We start from the raw sequence: 16,419 nt of genomic DNA on the forward strand, positions 1-16,419 counted from the left end.
ATCATTGGCTGTAAGCCATAATCATTGACATTAACAGAAATTAACACTTGAAATAGATCACTCTGTGTGTAATGACTCTATATAAAATATGCGTTTACCTTTTTGTATTGAATTACTGAAATAAATTAACTTTTGCCGATATTCTAATTAATTGAGATGCACTTGTATGATGCTTATTTGGTTTGTGACTAATCTATTGCAGTTCTTAAACAGTTATTATTACTAAGTTGACTTTTTTTTTTTAATTATGCAGTGCCTGGGGGAATTCCTTCCGAATCGTTGGTGCTCACTCCATTGGATGATGCTATTATTCTCTCCTGGGACGAACCTGCTGAACCTAACGGTATTCTTACCCAATACGAGGTAGGAATATAGTGACGATATATACTGTACTCAGTATCTCATTTGTAATATTCGTGAACCCCCCAATCCAAGTATCAGCTGTTTAGCAGCACACACTGTCACATAGGCTCTCGGTGTGCTGCTGTTCGATGCCTCACAGAGGCACTATTTTATTCCATAGATGCAATGGACCCATGCTAAGATATTGTCATAGTATTAAAAGGTCCATACCATAGGGAAAGATAGAACAGTGTGCATTAAGCATATTTTAAGCAGCACGCTGATTTGAAAAAGTAAATTAATACTAATCACAAACTACCTAAAAATCAGCTCAGCGACATTTGTGTACGCCTATTGACGAGGCGATCAAGGCACCCACCAGTAAAAGTTTAATATACTTTCATTGAATGAATGAATGGATACCAGTGTATTAAATTGCATACACCTATATGACTCAAATATCAAAATAGAGCCATAAATAACAAAATCCAAAATAGAACAGACTCAATACAAAAAATTATACACAATAAAAATCCTTTATTCACAAAAGATAGAGGGATAATAAGAACAATTAAAAAACAAGGAGAGGAGTATAGTTACAGAAGAGGGTGGGTAAAACCAATGAAACCATATTAAGCCGCAATCCGGTAAACAATTTATTCATAAAATTTCACTTGAATCATTAAGGTACCTAAAAAAAAATTATCTGGTGCTGGGTGGGGTATAATAAATAAATACAAATAATTTCAAAAATATATAAAGATAAATACTGATATAATAGAAATAAAGTGCTTAAATTGCTGTGTCAAAGAAAAAAAGAAAAAGAAAATATTATTCCTAGTGAAAAAATATTTTATGTTTTGAGAACCCACAAATTGCAGGTATAAAAAGGTGTAACAGTGCTTAAACCATTCTAATCACAGAATTAAAAAAAAATATATATATAAATAAAATATTCTATATAAAAATATATTTCTTTGCGACACAATAAATACTATCAGTTTATATCATGGAGATCAGACAGAAATGGGACAAAATGCTGGGAACTAAATCAACAGCAATGGCCAGTAACAATTAAATAGTCAGCCAGCAAAGTGTCCAATTTCCCAAGTAACTCCTATCAGCACAAATAGCAGAGGATTGGACCAAACAATAAAATACCAAGTTTTCACTGCATTGGATAAAGCATAGTTACCAGAAAGCACGAACTACTGCTCATCCCCTTAACGCACGTTTCCTGTGGAACACTCCCTCAGGCCGAAAACACACATCCGTTAAAACCACGTCCGTGTAAAACGGGCCGTTTTTCGGGTCCGTTTTCCGTTTTTTAGGTCAGTTTTTATGGTATGTGTGGCCTGCGTGTGTATCCCATATGCTAGCCGTATGTGTGTGTGGAATGTCCGTGTGTGCGTGAGTGAAATAACTGACGTGTGTGTGTTGTCCGTGTGAAATGTTCCGTGTGTGTGTGTGATGCACAATGTCGTTGATACATGTCGGCAGACAGAGTTGCACGATGAGAATGAACTCGGGTGAACTTCACCCGACTTCATTGTCATGCCGCGGCTCTGTCTGTGTGTCGCGTACTGATTAGCGGTCACCCGTGAAGGACTCACCGGTGACCGCTAATCCCCTGAGTGACTGAATTGAGCAGCCCTCTCTCATACTCACCGTTCCCCGATCTCCGGCCCGGCGCTGCACGGCTGTTATAAAAACTCCGGCTGCTTTTACTATTTTGAAAAAGCTGGCCGCTCCTGTCAGCTCCACGCAACAAATGAGGTGAGTAGCGCGATCAGCTGCTGTCACTGAAGTTAATAGCGGCCACCGCTGGATCCAGCGGTGGCCGTGAGTTACCTGACTGACAGCAGCTGATCGCGCTTCTCACCTCATTTGTTGCGTGGAGCTGACAGGAGCGGCGGTGTATTCTGCAGCTCAGGTCACCTTCATGCAGCAGAGCTGGATGCGACGCTGGAGGTCCGTGGATTACGCCGGGCATGGAGGGCTTTGTCGGGGTTAATAAATTTGTGATGAGGGACTTTGTTAGTGTTTTTTATTTCTAACAAAGGATTTTTCGGGTGTGTGTGTTTTTTAACTGTAACTTACAGATTAATGATGGAAGGTATCTCGGGGAGATGCCTGACATGATTAATCTTGGATTTAGTGGCAGCTATGGGCTGCCATTAACTCCTTATTACCCCGATTTGCCAACACACCAAGGCAAATCGTGAAGAGCCGGGTTCAGTCCCAGAACTGTCGCATATAATGTATGCGGCAATTCTGGGTGGCTGCTGACTGATATTGTTAGGCTGGGGGCTCCCCATAACGTGGGGCTCCCCATCCTGAGAATACCAGCCTTCAGCCGTATGGCTTTATCTGGCTAATATTAAAATGGGGGGGACCGCACGCCGTTTTTTTAATTTATTTATTTATTTTACTGCACAGTATAGACACGCCCACCGGCTGCTGTGATTGGGTGCAGTGACACAGCTGTCACTCAGCGTGGTGGGCGTGTGTGACTGCAACCAATCACAGGCACCGGTGGGCGAGGAAAGAAGGGAATACGAGATTGATTAATGAGCGGCCGGCTTTTTCAAAATAGTAAAAGCCGCCGGAGTTTTTATAACAGCCGTGCAGCGCCGCACCGGAGATCGGGGAACGGTAAGTATGAGAGAGGGGGGAAACTGACCGACAGACAGCAAGAGGGACAGATAAGACAGAGAGACCGACCGACAGACATAGAGAGAGACCGACCGACCGACGGACTGAGGGAGAGAACGAAACAGAAAAAGAAAAAAGACCGACATCACATGAAAAAAGCACAAAACGTACAGGGAGCAAACAGAGATGCGTGCGTGTCACTCGGACATGCGCACAGACCCATTGACTTTCATTGGGTCCGTGCTGCGTGTTGCGTACTGAAAACGGACATGCTTCCGTGCAAAACGGAGACACAAACGTAGCACGCACACGGACCCACGGACCTTAATGAAAAACGCACATGTGTCCTCAAACATTAAAGAACATTGGTGCACGTTTGGCCGTGTCTCCGGTATATACGGAAACGGACCAAACACGCACGTTTTCTACGGATGTGTGTTGCAGGCCTCAGAAGGGGTGACCGGAGATTAAATAGCGCAGGTTTAAAAGGCAAGATTAACCAATCACAAAGCTGTTCAGTAATGTTGGCTGCTGGAAATAGCGCTGAGCTCTGGGTCCGATGACTCATGGAAGCATGGGTTCAGCGTCCCGCAGATATAGTGCATGCCCCCGGTAATGCGTCAACCTGGGGGTGCGCACCATGGCTACGTAAGGACACGTTGTTCAGGGATTCAGAGTGTCAGACCCTGGAGAACAGCGCATGCGCCAAGAACTATACAGTGTAGTTAACCCATATGCGGCAATTGTCTTGATCGCCCATACGCCAAGACTTAGATCAATTCAGGGAATCAGAGGACGTAGGACTGGTAATATACAATCTCTTCTTAAGGGGATGTTTTAAAGGAACCTACTAACAGGATATGGAAAGACAATTTTTAATAGTTATAATATAAAATACAATTTCAGTGTCAAAAATACCAGAAAAAATGATAAATAATAGAATAGAATAAAACACCAAGTGTAAAGATATGAGTGACAATACAAATTACGAATTAGTGTGAGGCTATGTGCGCACGTTGCGTAAATTCATGCAGTTACGCTGCGCTTTGCAGCGCAGCGTAACTGCATGCGTCCTGCGTCCCCTGCACAGTCTATGGAGATTGTGCAGGGGCCGTGCGCACGTGGCGTCTCAGTGCGCAGCGCTTCGGCTACTGCCGAAGCGCTGCGCAAAAAGAAGTGACATGTCACTTCTTTCCTGCGCTTTGCCGGCAGCTCCTGCTCTGTCTATGGCAGGAGCTGCAGGCAGAGCGCATGGAATCGGCGCTCACTACGGACATTTCTGCAGCGATCTAAAGCGCACATGTGCTCTTCAGATCGCTGCAGAAATTTCTGCAGGCTAGTACGCAACGTGCGCACATAGCCTGAATGTTAAGCAAACAATGTAAAAAGAAAAAAAAAAACCCTTATGAATTTTTTTATATATATATATATATATATATATATATATCTTATTCTTCTTGTATATATTTATTTTGCTGGCTGACTATTTAATTGTTACTGGCCATTATTTCTGTTGATTTAGTTCCCAGAATTTTGTCCCATTTCTGTCTGATCTCCATGATATAAACTGATAGTATTTATTGTGTCACAAAAAAAAATATATTTTTTTATAGAATATTTTATTTATATATATATTTTTTATTCTGTGATTAGACTGGTTTAAGCACTGTTACACCTTTTTATACCTGCAATTTGTGGGTTCTCAAAACATAAAATATTTTTTTCACTAGGGATAATATTTTCTTTTTTTCTTTGACACAGCACTTTAAGCACTTTATTTCTATTATCAGTATTTATATTTATATATTTTTTAAATTATTTGTATTTATTTATTATACCCCACCCAGCACCAGAGAAAATTGTTTTTAGGTACCTTAATGATCCAAGTGATTTTTTATGAATGAATTGTTTACTGGATTGCAGCTTAATATGGTTTCATTGGTTTTACCCACCCTTCTCTGTAACTATACTCCTCTCCTTGTTTTTTAATTGTTCTTATTATCCCTGTATCTTTTGTGAATAAAGGATTTTTACTGTGCATAATTTTTTGTATTGAGACTATTCTATTTTGGATTTTGTATTGAATTGCATAGTTCACTTTGATATCAGATACAGCTAAAAAAAGTATGCCTATACACACCTGCCCACGATATGGCAAAAGAACATTCTTTAATCATACATTGGTCCATAGGAGCTTCTGAATATGTTCTAAGTATTCCATGGGAGTTTTCACACTCTCAGCACAGCTAAAAGGGAATTTGTCACCAGGTTTGTGCCACCTAATCTGAGCAGTAGAATGTGGAGATAAAGACTCTGTTTCCAGCAATGCGTCACTTACTGAGCTGGTAAGTCTAGCTTTCATATAACAACTGTTTTATCAGCAGGAGATAATCACTAGTGGACTAGTAAACCTATTGCCATATAGTCCTCCATATTCATGAGCTCTAAATAACCCACCCCCACCAGTGATTGCCAGCTTTTTGTGTATACTGCACATGGGCAGAAAGCTGTGGGCGGAGTTATAGAGTTCAGTATTCCAATAACTGGTAGATCTGCAACAGATAAAACAGTGAATTTATCAAAATGACAGCAATTAGCTCAGTAAGTGACACATCGCTGGAATCAGGGTCTCTGCTCCTACATCATACAGCACTTAGATTATGGAGCAGAAACCTAGTGACAGAATCCCTTTAAACAGAAGCTGTCATATTGTACATGCAGTACGATCTGTGAACAGCTTGGTGTAGAGAATGAGATGCTGAGCAGAAACATATGGAGTTTAGGAGGAAAGGATCCAGTATAACTTGTATTTTGATATGTTGCTATTGTCTCAAATGGATAATATTCTTGCCAATGCTCTATATAATCACTACTGCCGATCGATTGATCAGCGTTACTGCTTTATGTTTTCAGCTCAGTTACCAAATCATTGAATCTTCAGACCCAGGGGTGAGTGTTCCAGGCCCTCGCACAACCATCTGTAAGCCACCAAATGAAACATCCCAACTTCTTAACAACTTGCACCCAGGAACCACCTACCTAATGAGTGTACGAGCACGGAATAGCAAAGGCTATGGGCAGAGTGCGCTTACTGAGCTCACAACTAACATTTCAGGTACCTATTCTTTAATCTGCAAGAGCGTCTAACTTTACACAATATAATTAATTTGTTTTACACAAGTTTCCATTTGACTGTTTTATTACCAACATTTGGAAAAAGTAACAGTAGGGTAATGGAGAAATCCACACTCAAAAGTTGGGGTAGAATCCACTAATTGGGCATATGGAACATTGTGTAGTTATCCAGAGGAACACAAAAGATATGAGCTCATCAGTCCGTCAAGTACTAATATCAGACTGCTAATACTGAATGCCTTGTGCAGGGGGTAACTATAGGGCAGGACAGGGCAGTGCAGGCTTGAAGCTTCATTAGGGTCCAAATAACAAGGCATCAGTACTATAAAAGAGCACTGTAGATGAATGATACATGTGTAGTCATGAAACACTACCTGTAGGTCACCATTACTGATTGATGCTTCTATATTATTTATTTTTTATTTATTTGAACAAGGGCATGGGAGAGTATGGGTATGTGCACACGCTATAGATTCGGTGCAGAAATTTTCTGCATGAAATCTTCTAGCAGAAAAGCGCACCAAAAAACACATGCGTTTTGGTGCATGTTTTTAATGAAGTCAATGAAGTGATAAACAACGCAGGAAACAACGCACCAACAATAGACATGCTGTAAATTATTTTCTGCACCAAATCTGCAAGGAAAAATAAGCAACGTGCACACAGCAGTTCAGAATTCTCATTGACTTTTCTGGTATAAAGATAGTCATGCGGATATAGGCCACAAATTGTGCCAAAAAAATGCATCAAGAACGTACCCTGCTACTTGAATGAAGTCCCCATCTTTCCTCCCACCTCCTCCCTCCCCATGTTGTTGTGTGGTTAAAGTGTAAAGCCCGCTTTAGACGCTGCAATGTATCTTACAATGTGTGGGCAGGGTCATGTCCTAAGTGACACACATCCGGCATTGGAAGTTACATTGCAGTGTGTGACAGGTACATGCGATTGCGATTGAACGTTAAAACGTTCATCGCATACACATCGTACCTTTCTCTAGAATTGCACGTCAGGTTGTTCATCGTACCCGGGGTAGCACACATCGCAGTGTGTGACACCCCAGGAACGATGAACAGATCTTACCTACGTCCTGCGGCTCCCGGCCACAATGCGGAAGGAAGGAGGTGGGTGCTTCTATTGGCCGGCTGCCGCGTGACGTCGATGTGACGCCAAACGTCCCTCCCACTCCAGGAAGTGGACGTTCGCCGCCCACATCGAGGTTGTATGGAAGGTAAGTACGTGTGACGGGGGTTAATCGTTTGTGCGGCACATTCAACAAATAAACTTTCTTCAAACAAACACCATGAGAAAAAAAAACAAAACAAAATTATGACATTTCCTGCTTCTCTTCTACACACTATAATGTGAATATTCTGAAAAATTATATTAAATAATATTTATTAATTAAAATGATTAATAAACATAATACGACTCCGATTTTATTTAGGGCTGGATGTGAGGTCAACAGTAAACCTCTTGACCTCACTTCCAGGCCCAAACGCATGCTTTTTTTTATGTAAAAAAAGCATGCAGATTGCAACAAAAATGCATATAAAACGCAATATTTATGATTTTGGAAGCATTTCCAAAAATCTCATAAACTTCAATGATAACTAAACGCTGCCAAAACACACAAAAGAATTGACATGCTGCATTTTTAAATGCAGAGATATGGTCAAAATTTTGACAATCAAAACGCTCTGTTTAAAAAAGCATCGTGCGCACGGATTTTGTCAAAATCCCATATATTTTGCTTGAAAACCCAAACTCATGCATTTTGACAATGAGAGGCTGCTGCTTAAGGGTATGTGCGCACGTTGCTTTTTACCTGCTTTTTTGCTGCTTTTTCTTCTGCGCTGTTTAATGCCAAAATGGATGTGTTCTTCTATTCAAGCAAAGTCTATGGGAATTTGGGTTTCTTGTTCACACTATGTTGTTCAAAATGCTGCCTTTTTGAGGCAGAACTTTGGTCAAAAACTCAGCTTTTCAAAGAAGCAACATGTCAATTGTTTTTGCCATTTGGGTTTTGCACTGCAAAGCTGAGTTTTTGACCAAAGTTCTGCCACAAAAAGGCAGCATTTTGAACAACATAGTGTGAACAAGAAACCCAAATTCCCATAGACTTTGCTTGAATAGAAGAACACATCCATTTTGGCATTAAACAGCGCAGAAGAAAAAGCAGCAAAAAAGCAGGTAAAAAGCAGGTAAAAAGCAACGTGCGCACATACCCTTAAACTCTGTGGAAACGCAAGGAAAAACGCAACGTTTGCACGAGCCCATAGGGTATGTGCGCACGTTGCTTTTTACCTGCTTTTTACCTGCTTTTTTGCTGCTTTTTCTTCTGCGCTGTTTAATGCCAAAATGGATGTGTTCTTCTATTCAAGCAAAGTCTATGGGAATTTGGGTTTCTTGTTCACACTATGTTGTTCAAAATGCTGCCTTTTTGTGGCAGAACTTTGGTCAAAAACTCAGCTTTGCAGTGCAAAACCCAAATGGCAAAAACAATTGACATGTTGCTTCTTTGAAAAGCTGAGTTTTTGACCAAAGTTCTGCCACAAAAAGGCAGCATTTTGAACAACATAGTGTGAACAAGAAACCCAAATTCCCATAGACTTTGCTTGAATAGAAGAACACATCCATTTTGGCATTAAACAGCGCAGAAGAAAAAGCAGCAAAAAAGCAGGTAAAAAGCAGGTAACAAGCAACGTGCGCACATACCCTCAGACTTTGCTGGGTACATTTTTTTTTAATCCAATTAGTTTTTATTGAAAACACAGCAGATACAAAATCATACATGGTAAATGAAGATAACATTTGTCAACTGCCCGCACATGAGGGCTCCATACATAAGTATACTCCTAGACAATCCGGTTACAATTCCTCTGCCTAAACCCTGCTTTACACGATGCAATTTCGCATACGATATCGGAAACATTGACAAAGTTTTGTAAACGCATCAAAATTCAAGGATGGAAATGCATGGAAAACGCGCTCAAAACGCATGCATATTTATTGTGTTTTTTTTTACAAAAACAAAAATGTCAAAATCAGAAACTGCCAAAGGATGCATTTATTTCTGCAATGGACAGGACGCAGTGTGTGCACGAGCCCTAAGGCTCCTTTCACATTGCGTTTTGCCTTACGTTCACAGGTCCCGTTGGGGCATCCGAGCACACGCTAACGTAGTGTGCTCAATTACAGTGAATGGCCCTGCCGGAGCTGGCATCCGAAACACGCTTTGCGGGGTTGGGGAGGGGCGGTTCGGACGGATGCCCCGACGGGACCTGTGAATGTAAGGCAAAACACAATGTGAAAGGAGCCTAAGGGTGGCTTTACATGCTGCGATATCCGGCCCGATATCGCTAGCATGCGACCTACCCCCATCGTTTGTGCGAAACGGGCATATCGCTGCCCGTCGCGCACAAAATCTGGCACCCCCGTCACACATACTTACCTGCATAGCGACGTCGCTGTGACCGGCGTACCGCCTCCTTTCTAAGGGGGCGGTCCGTTCGGCGTCACAGCGACATCACTAAGCGGCCGCCCAATGAAAGCGGAGGGGCGGAGATGAGCGGGACGTAACATCCCGCTCACCTCCTTCCTTCCGCATTGTGGCCAGAGGCAGGTAAGGAGATGTTCCTCGTTCCTGCAGCGTCACATGTAGCGATGTGCACTGCCGCAGGAACGAGGAAAAACTTCGCCCCTGCGACAGCAGCGATAACTGGCAGCGGACCCCCATGTCAACAAGGAGCGATTTTGGACGTTTTTGCAACGATCCAAAATCGCTCCTAGGAGTCACACACTACGACATCGCAACAGCGGCCGGATGTGCGTCACAAAATCCGTGACCCCAACGAGATCGCTGTAGCGAAATCGTAGCGTGTAAAGCCCGCTTAAAGCTGTATGTGCACTCTGCGTGTTGTCTTCATGCCAGTTATGCCAGCAAAGTCAATGAGAATTCTGAAGTGCTGTGCGCACGCTGCTTATTTTTTTCCTTGCAGATCTGGTGCAGAAAATAATCTGCAGCATGTCAATTGTTGATACGTTTTTGCCTGCCTTTGTTAGCCCATTGATTTCATTAAGAAAAATACACCAAAAACACGTTTTTTCTCAGAAGGTGCAAATTTGCCGGAGAAAATTTCTGCACCAAATCTAAAACATGCCCACATAGCCTAAAGCGGGCTTTACACGCAACGACATCGCTAACGAGATGTCGTTGGGGTCACGGAATTCGTGACGCACATTCGGCCTTGTTAGCGACATTGTTGCGTGTGAAACGCAGGAACGACCGTTAACGATCAAAATTACCTAATCGTTGATTGTTGACAGGTCGTTCTAATCCCAATTATCATTGCTGTTGCAGGACGCAGGTTGTTCGTTGTTCCTGCGGCAGCACACATCACTATGTGTGACACCGCAGGAACGAGAAACATCACCGTACCTGCGGCCGCCGGCAATGAGGAAGGAAGGAGGTGGGCGGGATGTTCCGCCCGCTCATCTCCGCCCCTCCGCTTCTATTGGGTGGCCGCTTAGTGATGCCGCTGTGACGCCGCATGAACCGCCCCCTTAGAAAGGAGGCGGTTCGCTGGCCACAGCAACGTCGCTAGGCAGGTAAGTCCATGTGACGGGTGTTAGCGATGAAGTGCGCCACAGGCAACGATTTGCCTGTGACGCACAACCGACGGGGGCGGGTGCTATTGATCGCGACTTCGCTAGCGATGTCGCAGCGTGTAAAGCCCACTTAAGAGTGTATTTAGTGGTACAAATACACAGTACCAGGGGTGTAGGAGCTATAACCTGGTCAACCTTCTTTTTTGCATGGATGACTTTTTGCTTTATTAAGATGTTTTCCATGAAGATGTTTTCCATGAGTGTCAATAATATATTCTTTAGCTCCTGCATTTGACTACAGAGACCTACCTGCTCCAATTGCTGAGACGGATCAGACTATAACTGTTCTCTTAAGGCCTGCACAAGGAAGAGGATCCCCTGTGAGGTGACTTATAATGTGCATACATTTATTACAGCTAAGGTAATAGGAAAGAAACATTTGTGCCATGCATCTCAGCAGGACGTCTTTTTATGGTAGATGTAATTTATAGCTTAGGTCATTTTGTGATTGCCCTATTCTCTTATTAGCCATTTTCCTTTATACTAGTTTTTGCACATTTCTTCCAATTTTTTGTTTCATTTGTTTTGATCATCTAAATAATTTCCAAAGTTTAACTTCTTCCAGACTGCACAAAGACTATAAATGTCTCCGCTTTCCACAATTAATTCTGCAGGGACATTCTAAAATTTTACTGCAAAGTAAGCGAGTATATAGGTTCATGCAGCTGCAGGATTGAAGTGTTGTTTGTCATACACAGCCGGACTCCTCATAGAGAAGGCAGCCATGGCATATTACCATCCCTGCCTTCTTTATCGCTTTATACGCAGCTCTGATTAATCGCTGTTTACACGTCATGGGAAGCGCTGTCAGAGATTTCATCTTCTAATCCAGCGGTCATGTATTTGCCGAGTGCTGGAAAGGAGCAAGAGCCGCTGGGTCCATGCAGACACAGATCAGCTCTGCTGTTCAAACAGAAGCCTGATTTTTCTCTCTAATGGGTTAATATTCCAGCCCTAGTAATAGGCCTATCTCCCAGTTGTGTTTAAAACGGATGATGCTATCTGATAAAAAATCACATTGACCTCACACCAATGTTATTCAATGAGGCACTGTCCATCTGCAACCGAGGAAAAAAATCACAGCATTCTGCGTATGGTCACGTATGTCTCATGAGACTCGCCAATGCAAGTCAATGGGTGCAAGAAAATAACGGGCCATCCTTATGCCATCAATTTTTTATGGCTACATTACCATGTTGTAGCATAGAACACTGTAAATGGTCCTGTAAATGATTCTAGAATAATAGTTACTGAGAAAAAAACACAAAGCATACATACGGCATACACATGTCAATCACAAACTCACGGAGCACTCGCATGACATGGAATACCAACCAGATTTAACTCTTCCAAGTTTTCTGGATGAAAATTGGTACAATTTTTCTATACACAAGTGGGAACAAGGCTATAGGGTGAGATCAGCAATACAAATATAAATACATTATTTAAATGTCGACATGCCCCCTAAAAGATTTTTTTATGGGGACATAATGTGTTAAAAAAAAGAAAGAAAAACAATACATTGCCAATTCAAATCACTGTTTGAATCACTGTTTCTAGTCCCACACCTGTCAAAATGAAACGTATGTCCAATATGCTAATTTCTACAGAATGGAGAACACAATTTTAAATGTTTTTATTGGTTTCTTGTGATAATAAAAAAATGTTAAAAATATATATATGTAGGGTCATGAATAATGAAAAATAAACATTTACTTCATTATGCGAATGAGATAGATGTGAAATCCTCATTTACCTAAAAAAAAATCTGCTCAGTGAAGAATAAGGCAAAATTACCTGGTTGTAAACTTGATAAAAACTGTATTGATAGAACATATATATATATATATATATATATATATATATACATATATATATATATATATATATATATATATATATATATATATATATATATATGTGCGTGTGTATGTATGTATATATATATATATATATATATTTTCTATGTGTGTATATATGAATATATATATATATATATATATATATGTGTGTATATATAACATTGCTATTCCATCTTCCCATGTATCAGTTTTTACCAGGTACTGGTTGAAGGAGAAAGCTCCAGTCGAGCTAGGCGTGAGCTTGCAGTCCCTGGCTGTTTCCCTGGAGCAGGTGGCTATGAGGAAGCTGAGATGGAAGGGTCTACCAGTTATGTAGGAGCAGAACTCCCACCGAGTGACTTGCCTCGAGATACCCCCTTTATAGTAGGAGATAATCGCAGCTATGGAGGTTACTGGAATCCACCCTTGGATCCTCGAAAAGGCTATCTTATCTACCTCCAGGCAGCTAGCCATCATCGTGGGGTAAGATTTTCTGATACAGTCACTTTTATGGGCTATCATTTAATAAATATTCTAACAAATGGGTAAACACAAGATTTATGGCACTATCTTTGTTTCCATAGGAAACGCGTCTAAATTGTGTCAGGATTGCCAGGAAAGGTAAAATCTTAAATATGTCTGTATCCTCCTGCATATTATTATTAAACATCATTAATCAATTCATTCATTCATTATGCTTTTTAGGCTCTGTGCGCACTGGGAAGTGGAATTTTCTTGAGAAAATTCCGCATGCCCTCAAAGATTACCGCACCCGCGGTAAAAAACCGCGGGAAACCGCACCCGAAAACCGCATGCGGTTTGCCGCGGTTTGCTGCGGTTTTACCGCGGTATTATTCGCGGTATTGCCGCGGTTTTGCCGCGTGCGGGTTGGGATGTGCTTTATTGCTTTCAATGCAATAAAGCACATTGAAGAAAAAAAAAAAAAAAAAGTCATTTAATTCTGAGAGTAGATAGACAGAAGAATAGATAGAGGGATAGATAGACAGACAGACAGAGGGATAGATAGATAGAGAGATAGATGACAGATCGCTGCATTTCCCACGGTCGGCAGTGAGTTCACATTACCGGCCGTGGGAAATGACCGGTAATTACCTCTGCTGCATTCAGCCTGTCTCTGTGACAGTCGCGGCTGGATGGAAGCAGCGCTGGACGTCGGACCTGGATTACGCCGGAGCTTTGGTGCGGGAGGGGTTAATAAAATGGTGAACGAGGCTTGTTTGTTTTATTTAAAATAAAGGATTTTTCGGTGTCTGTGTTTTTTTTCACTTTACTTACGGGTTGATCATGTCAGCTGTCACATAGACGCTGCCATGATCAAGCCTGGGGTTAATGGCGGTGGTCCACCACCATCATTAACCCCTTGTATTACCTTGCCACCACTGCTACACGGTGGCAAGAAGAGCCGAGGACACGCCGGTATTGTCGCATATTGCATGCGACAGTGCCGGGGCAGCTGCGGCTGATATTCTCGGCTGCCGGAGGGGGAGTGAGGCGGGGGACATTATCCCTGTCCCTCTCCCTCCCCAGCCTGAGAATACCGGGCCGCCGCTGTGTGCTTACCTCGGCTGGAAGGTGAATATGCAGCGGAGCCCACGTTCTTTTTTTCCTATATTTCCGTTTTCTTTCTATGTGTGTTCTATGTGTCTGTGATGTCTGTGTGTGTCTGTGATGTGTGTGTTTACTCTCTGCTCTGCTTCCTCTTCCTGTAATGACATCACTTCCCTGCAAAACCGCAAGCAAGTGATGCACATTACCGGAGGTAAACCGCAAAATACCGCAGGGAATAACGCAGGAAAACGCAGTGAACCGCACAGAATTTGCTGCCTGCGTTATTCCCTGCGGGATTTCTTGATTAACATTGAGTCAATGGAGAGAAATCCCGCAGCGCTGTGCGGAAAAGAAGTGACATGCACTTGTTTTTGCTGCGGGATTCCCGCAGCAAAACACGCAGCTGTCAAATTCCGCCCAGTGCGCACAGGATTTTTTTTCTCCATAGGATTTGCTGGTGATTCACTGCAGAGATGTTATGAACATTTTCTGCAGCGAAACATGCAGCAAATCCGCGGCAAAATCCGCGAAAAATCCGGTAAGTGCGCACATAGCCTTATTTTACTTTTTTTTTCCATCTTCAGAAATAAACTGTCTTCTGTCTTGTGGATTTTTAATGTTAACCCCACAACTCTTGTCTTCTGAATCTGTATGAACCCTTCAACCCATTGTCAATAATTTATTAATCTCTCTCATTTACCCCACTTGATCCCTGACTTATCTCTCTTTCCCTCCAGCACCCTCTAAGGACAGTCACCGGTTCTCTATGGCTCCTCAGCATTCGGAAGAGATGGGACTTGTACTAGGAATATGTGCCGGTGGTCTGGTCGTGTTTATCATTCTGCTTGGTGCTGTCATTCTGATTGTTCGTAAGGGGTAAGTAACTTAGCCATTCCCAATAAAATGATTTCATTGTAAGGATTCTTAAATTGTGAAAATTATGTTTGTCAATATATTATTTTTTAAGATTTTTTTACACCAATTTTTGACTGTAAGGATAGCTCACAATTTGCTTCTTTTCTCTATCGCTGGCAGAAGAACACAGTTTTCTTATGCTTACTATCCGTGAGTATGACGTACAACTCTTATATTGCTGATTCCTCTTCTTTGGTTCCTCTGTCTCTGCTCTTGTCCCTGGGCCACACTGCGTCTTTGTTATGGGCATTGCTGGAGTCAGTACGGCAGCTTGGGTTGTTATTCGAGTATTAGTGGTGCTGTCCAGACAGGGAGCTTGGGGTTAGGTTCTGACTGTGTTATCTCATTAACTACCTTCTTTGAGCCTTGGGTGAAGCTCAACTATTTAATCCCCTGACTTTCTACACTGCTAGACCTGGTTTACTGTGATCTACAGCCTCTGCCCTGTCAGTTGATTCCTGTTCTTTGACCTTGACCGGTATTTTGATAACTCTTTCACTTAATGTTTCTGCTCCTCTTCTGGACCTCCTGGTATTAATGTGGACTCCCAACCATTCTCTTCCAGTCTGCTTTTCTGGCCTCTAACTTGTTCGGTAAATCCCTTTTAAAGGGAACCTGTCACATTCAAAACGCTATTAACCTGCAGATACACATTAAATCATTGAAACATGCCTGATGCCTGCATATTGAACCCCACTTCCAGGAGGATATGAACTTTAATCCTCCTGGCAGTGTTCGGCTCTCAGTCATGGGGGTAGTATAGGTTCAGTCACCCCTCTGTGAATGGAACGCTGCAGCTGTAACCATGCCTCCCACACTGAATGATAGCGGCTCAGCATTAGAACCAGCTGTCAGCCGCCACTCTCGATACACAGAGCGGTGATTGAACCCACGTCGGCGCCTCCCGCATGACTGAAATGCTGCCAGGAGGATTAAAGTTCAGTTCTTCCCGGCAACGGAGTTCAATGTTCAGGCACCAGGCAGGATTCAAATACTGTTAACATGCAGATGAATACTATATCTGCAGGTTAATAACGGTTTTGCGCATGACAGGTTTCCTTTAAGAACTGCCAGGCTACTGCACACATTGCCTCCGTAACATACAGTATATATATCACCAAAGTGAGAAAACCCTTAACATTTTTGTAAATACTGTATTATGTCTTTTCATGGGACAACACTGAAGATATGACACTTTGATACAATGTAAAGTAATCAGTGTACAGCTTGTATAACAGTGTACATTTGGTGTGCCCTCTAAATAACACAACACACAGCCATTTTATCTAAACTG

The 16,419-nt window shown here is 42.2% G+C and overlaps 1 protein-coding gene across 6 annotated transcripts in view; it reads left to right on the forward strand.

Moving 5' to 3' along the window:
• Positions 1–16,419, forward strand: part of PTPRU (protein tyrosine phosphatase receptor type U) — a 248,438-nt gene that overhangs the window by 131,497 nt on the left and 100,522 nt on the right. For 4 of the 6 annotated variants that reach the window (XM_075335997.1, XM_075335999.1, XM_075335998.1 and 1 more), the window contains exons 9-15: positions 254–363; positions 5,911–6,112; positions 11,023–11,125; positions 12,851–13,124; positions 13,226–13,262; positions 14,948–15,086; positions 15,246–15,275. In XM_075335997.1, coding sequence (XP_075192112.1) covers positions 254–363; positions 5,911–6,112; positions 11,023–11,125; positions 12,851–13,124; positions 13,226–13,262; positions 14,948–15,086; positions 15,246–15,275 — 895 coding nt within the window. The remainder of the gene's footprint in view (positions 1–253; positions 364–5,910; positions 6,113–11,022; positions 11,126–12,850; positions 13,125–13,225; positions 13,263–14,947; positions 15,087–15,245; positions 15,276–16,419) is intronic. The other 2 variants (XM_075336000.1, XM_075336002.1) reach the window with 1 other exon arrangement.

Source organism: Anomaloglossus baeobatrachus, chromosome 2, assembly GCF_048569485.1.
Source record: "Anomaloglossus baeobatrachus isolate aAnoBae1 chromosome 2, aAnoBae1.hap1, whole genome shotgun sequence".
In the NCBI taxonomy this organism is placed as follows: Eukaryota; Metazoa; Chordata; class Amphibia; order Anura; family Aromobatidae; genus Anomaloglossus; species Anomaloglossus baeobatrachus.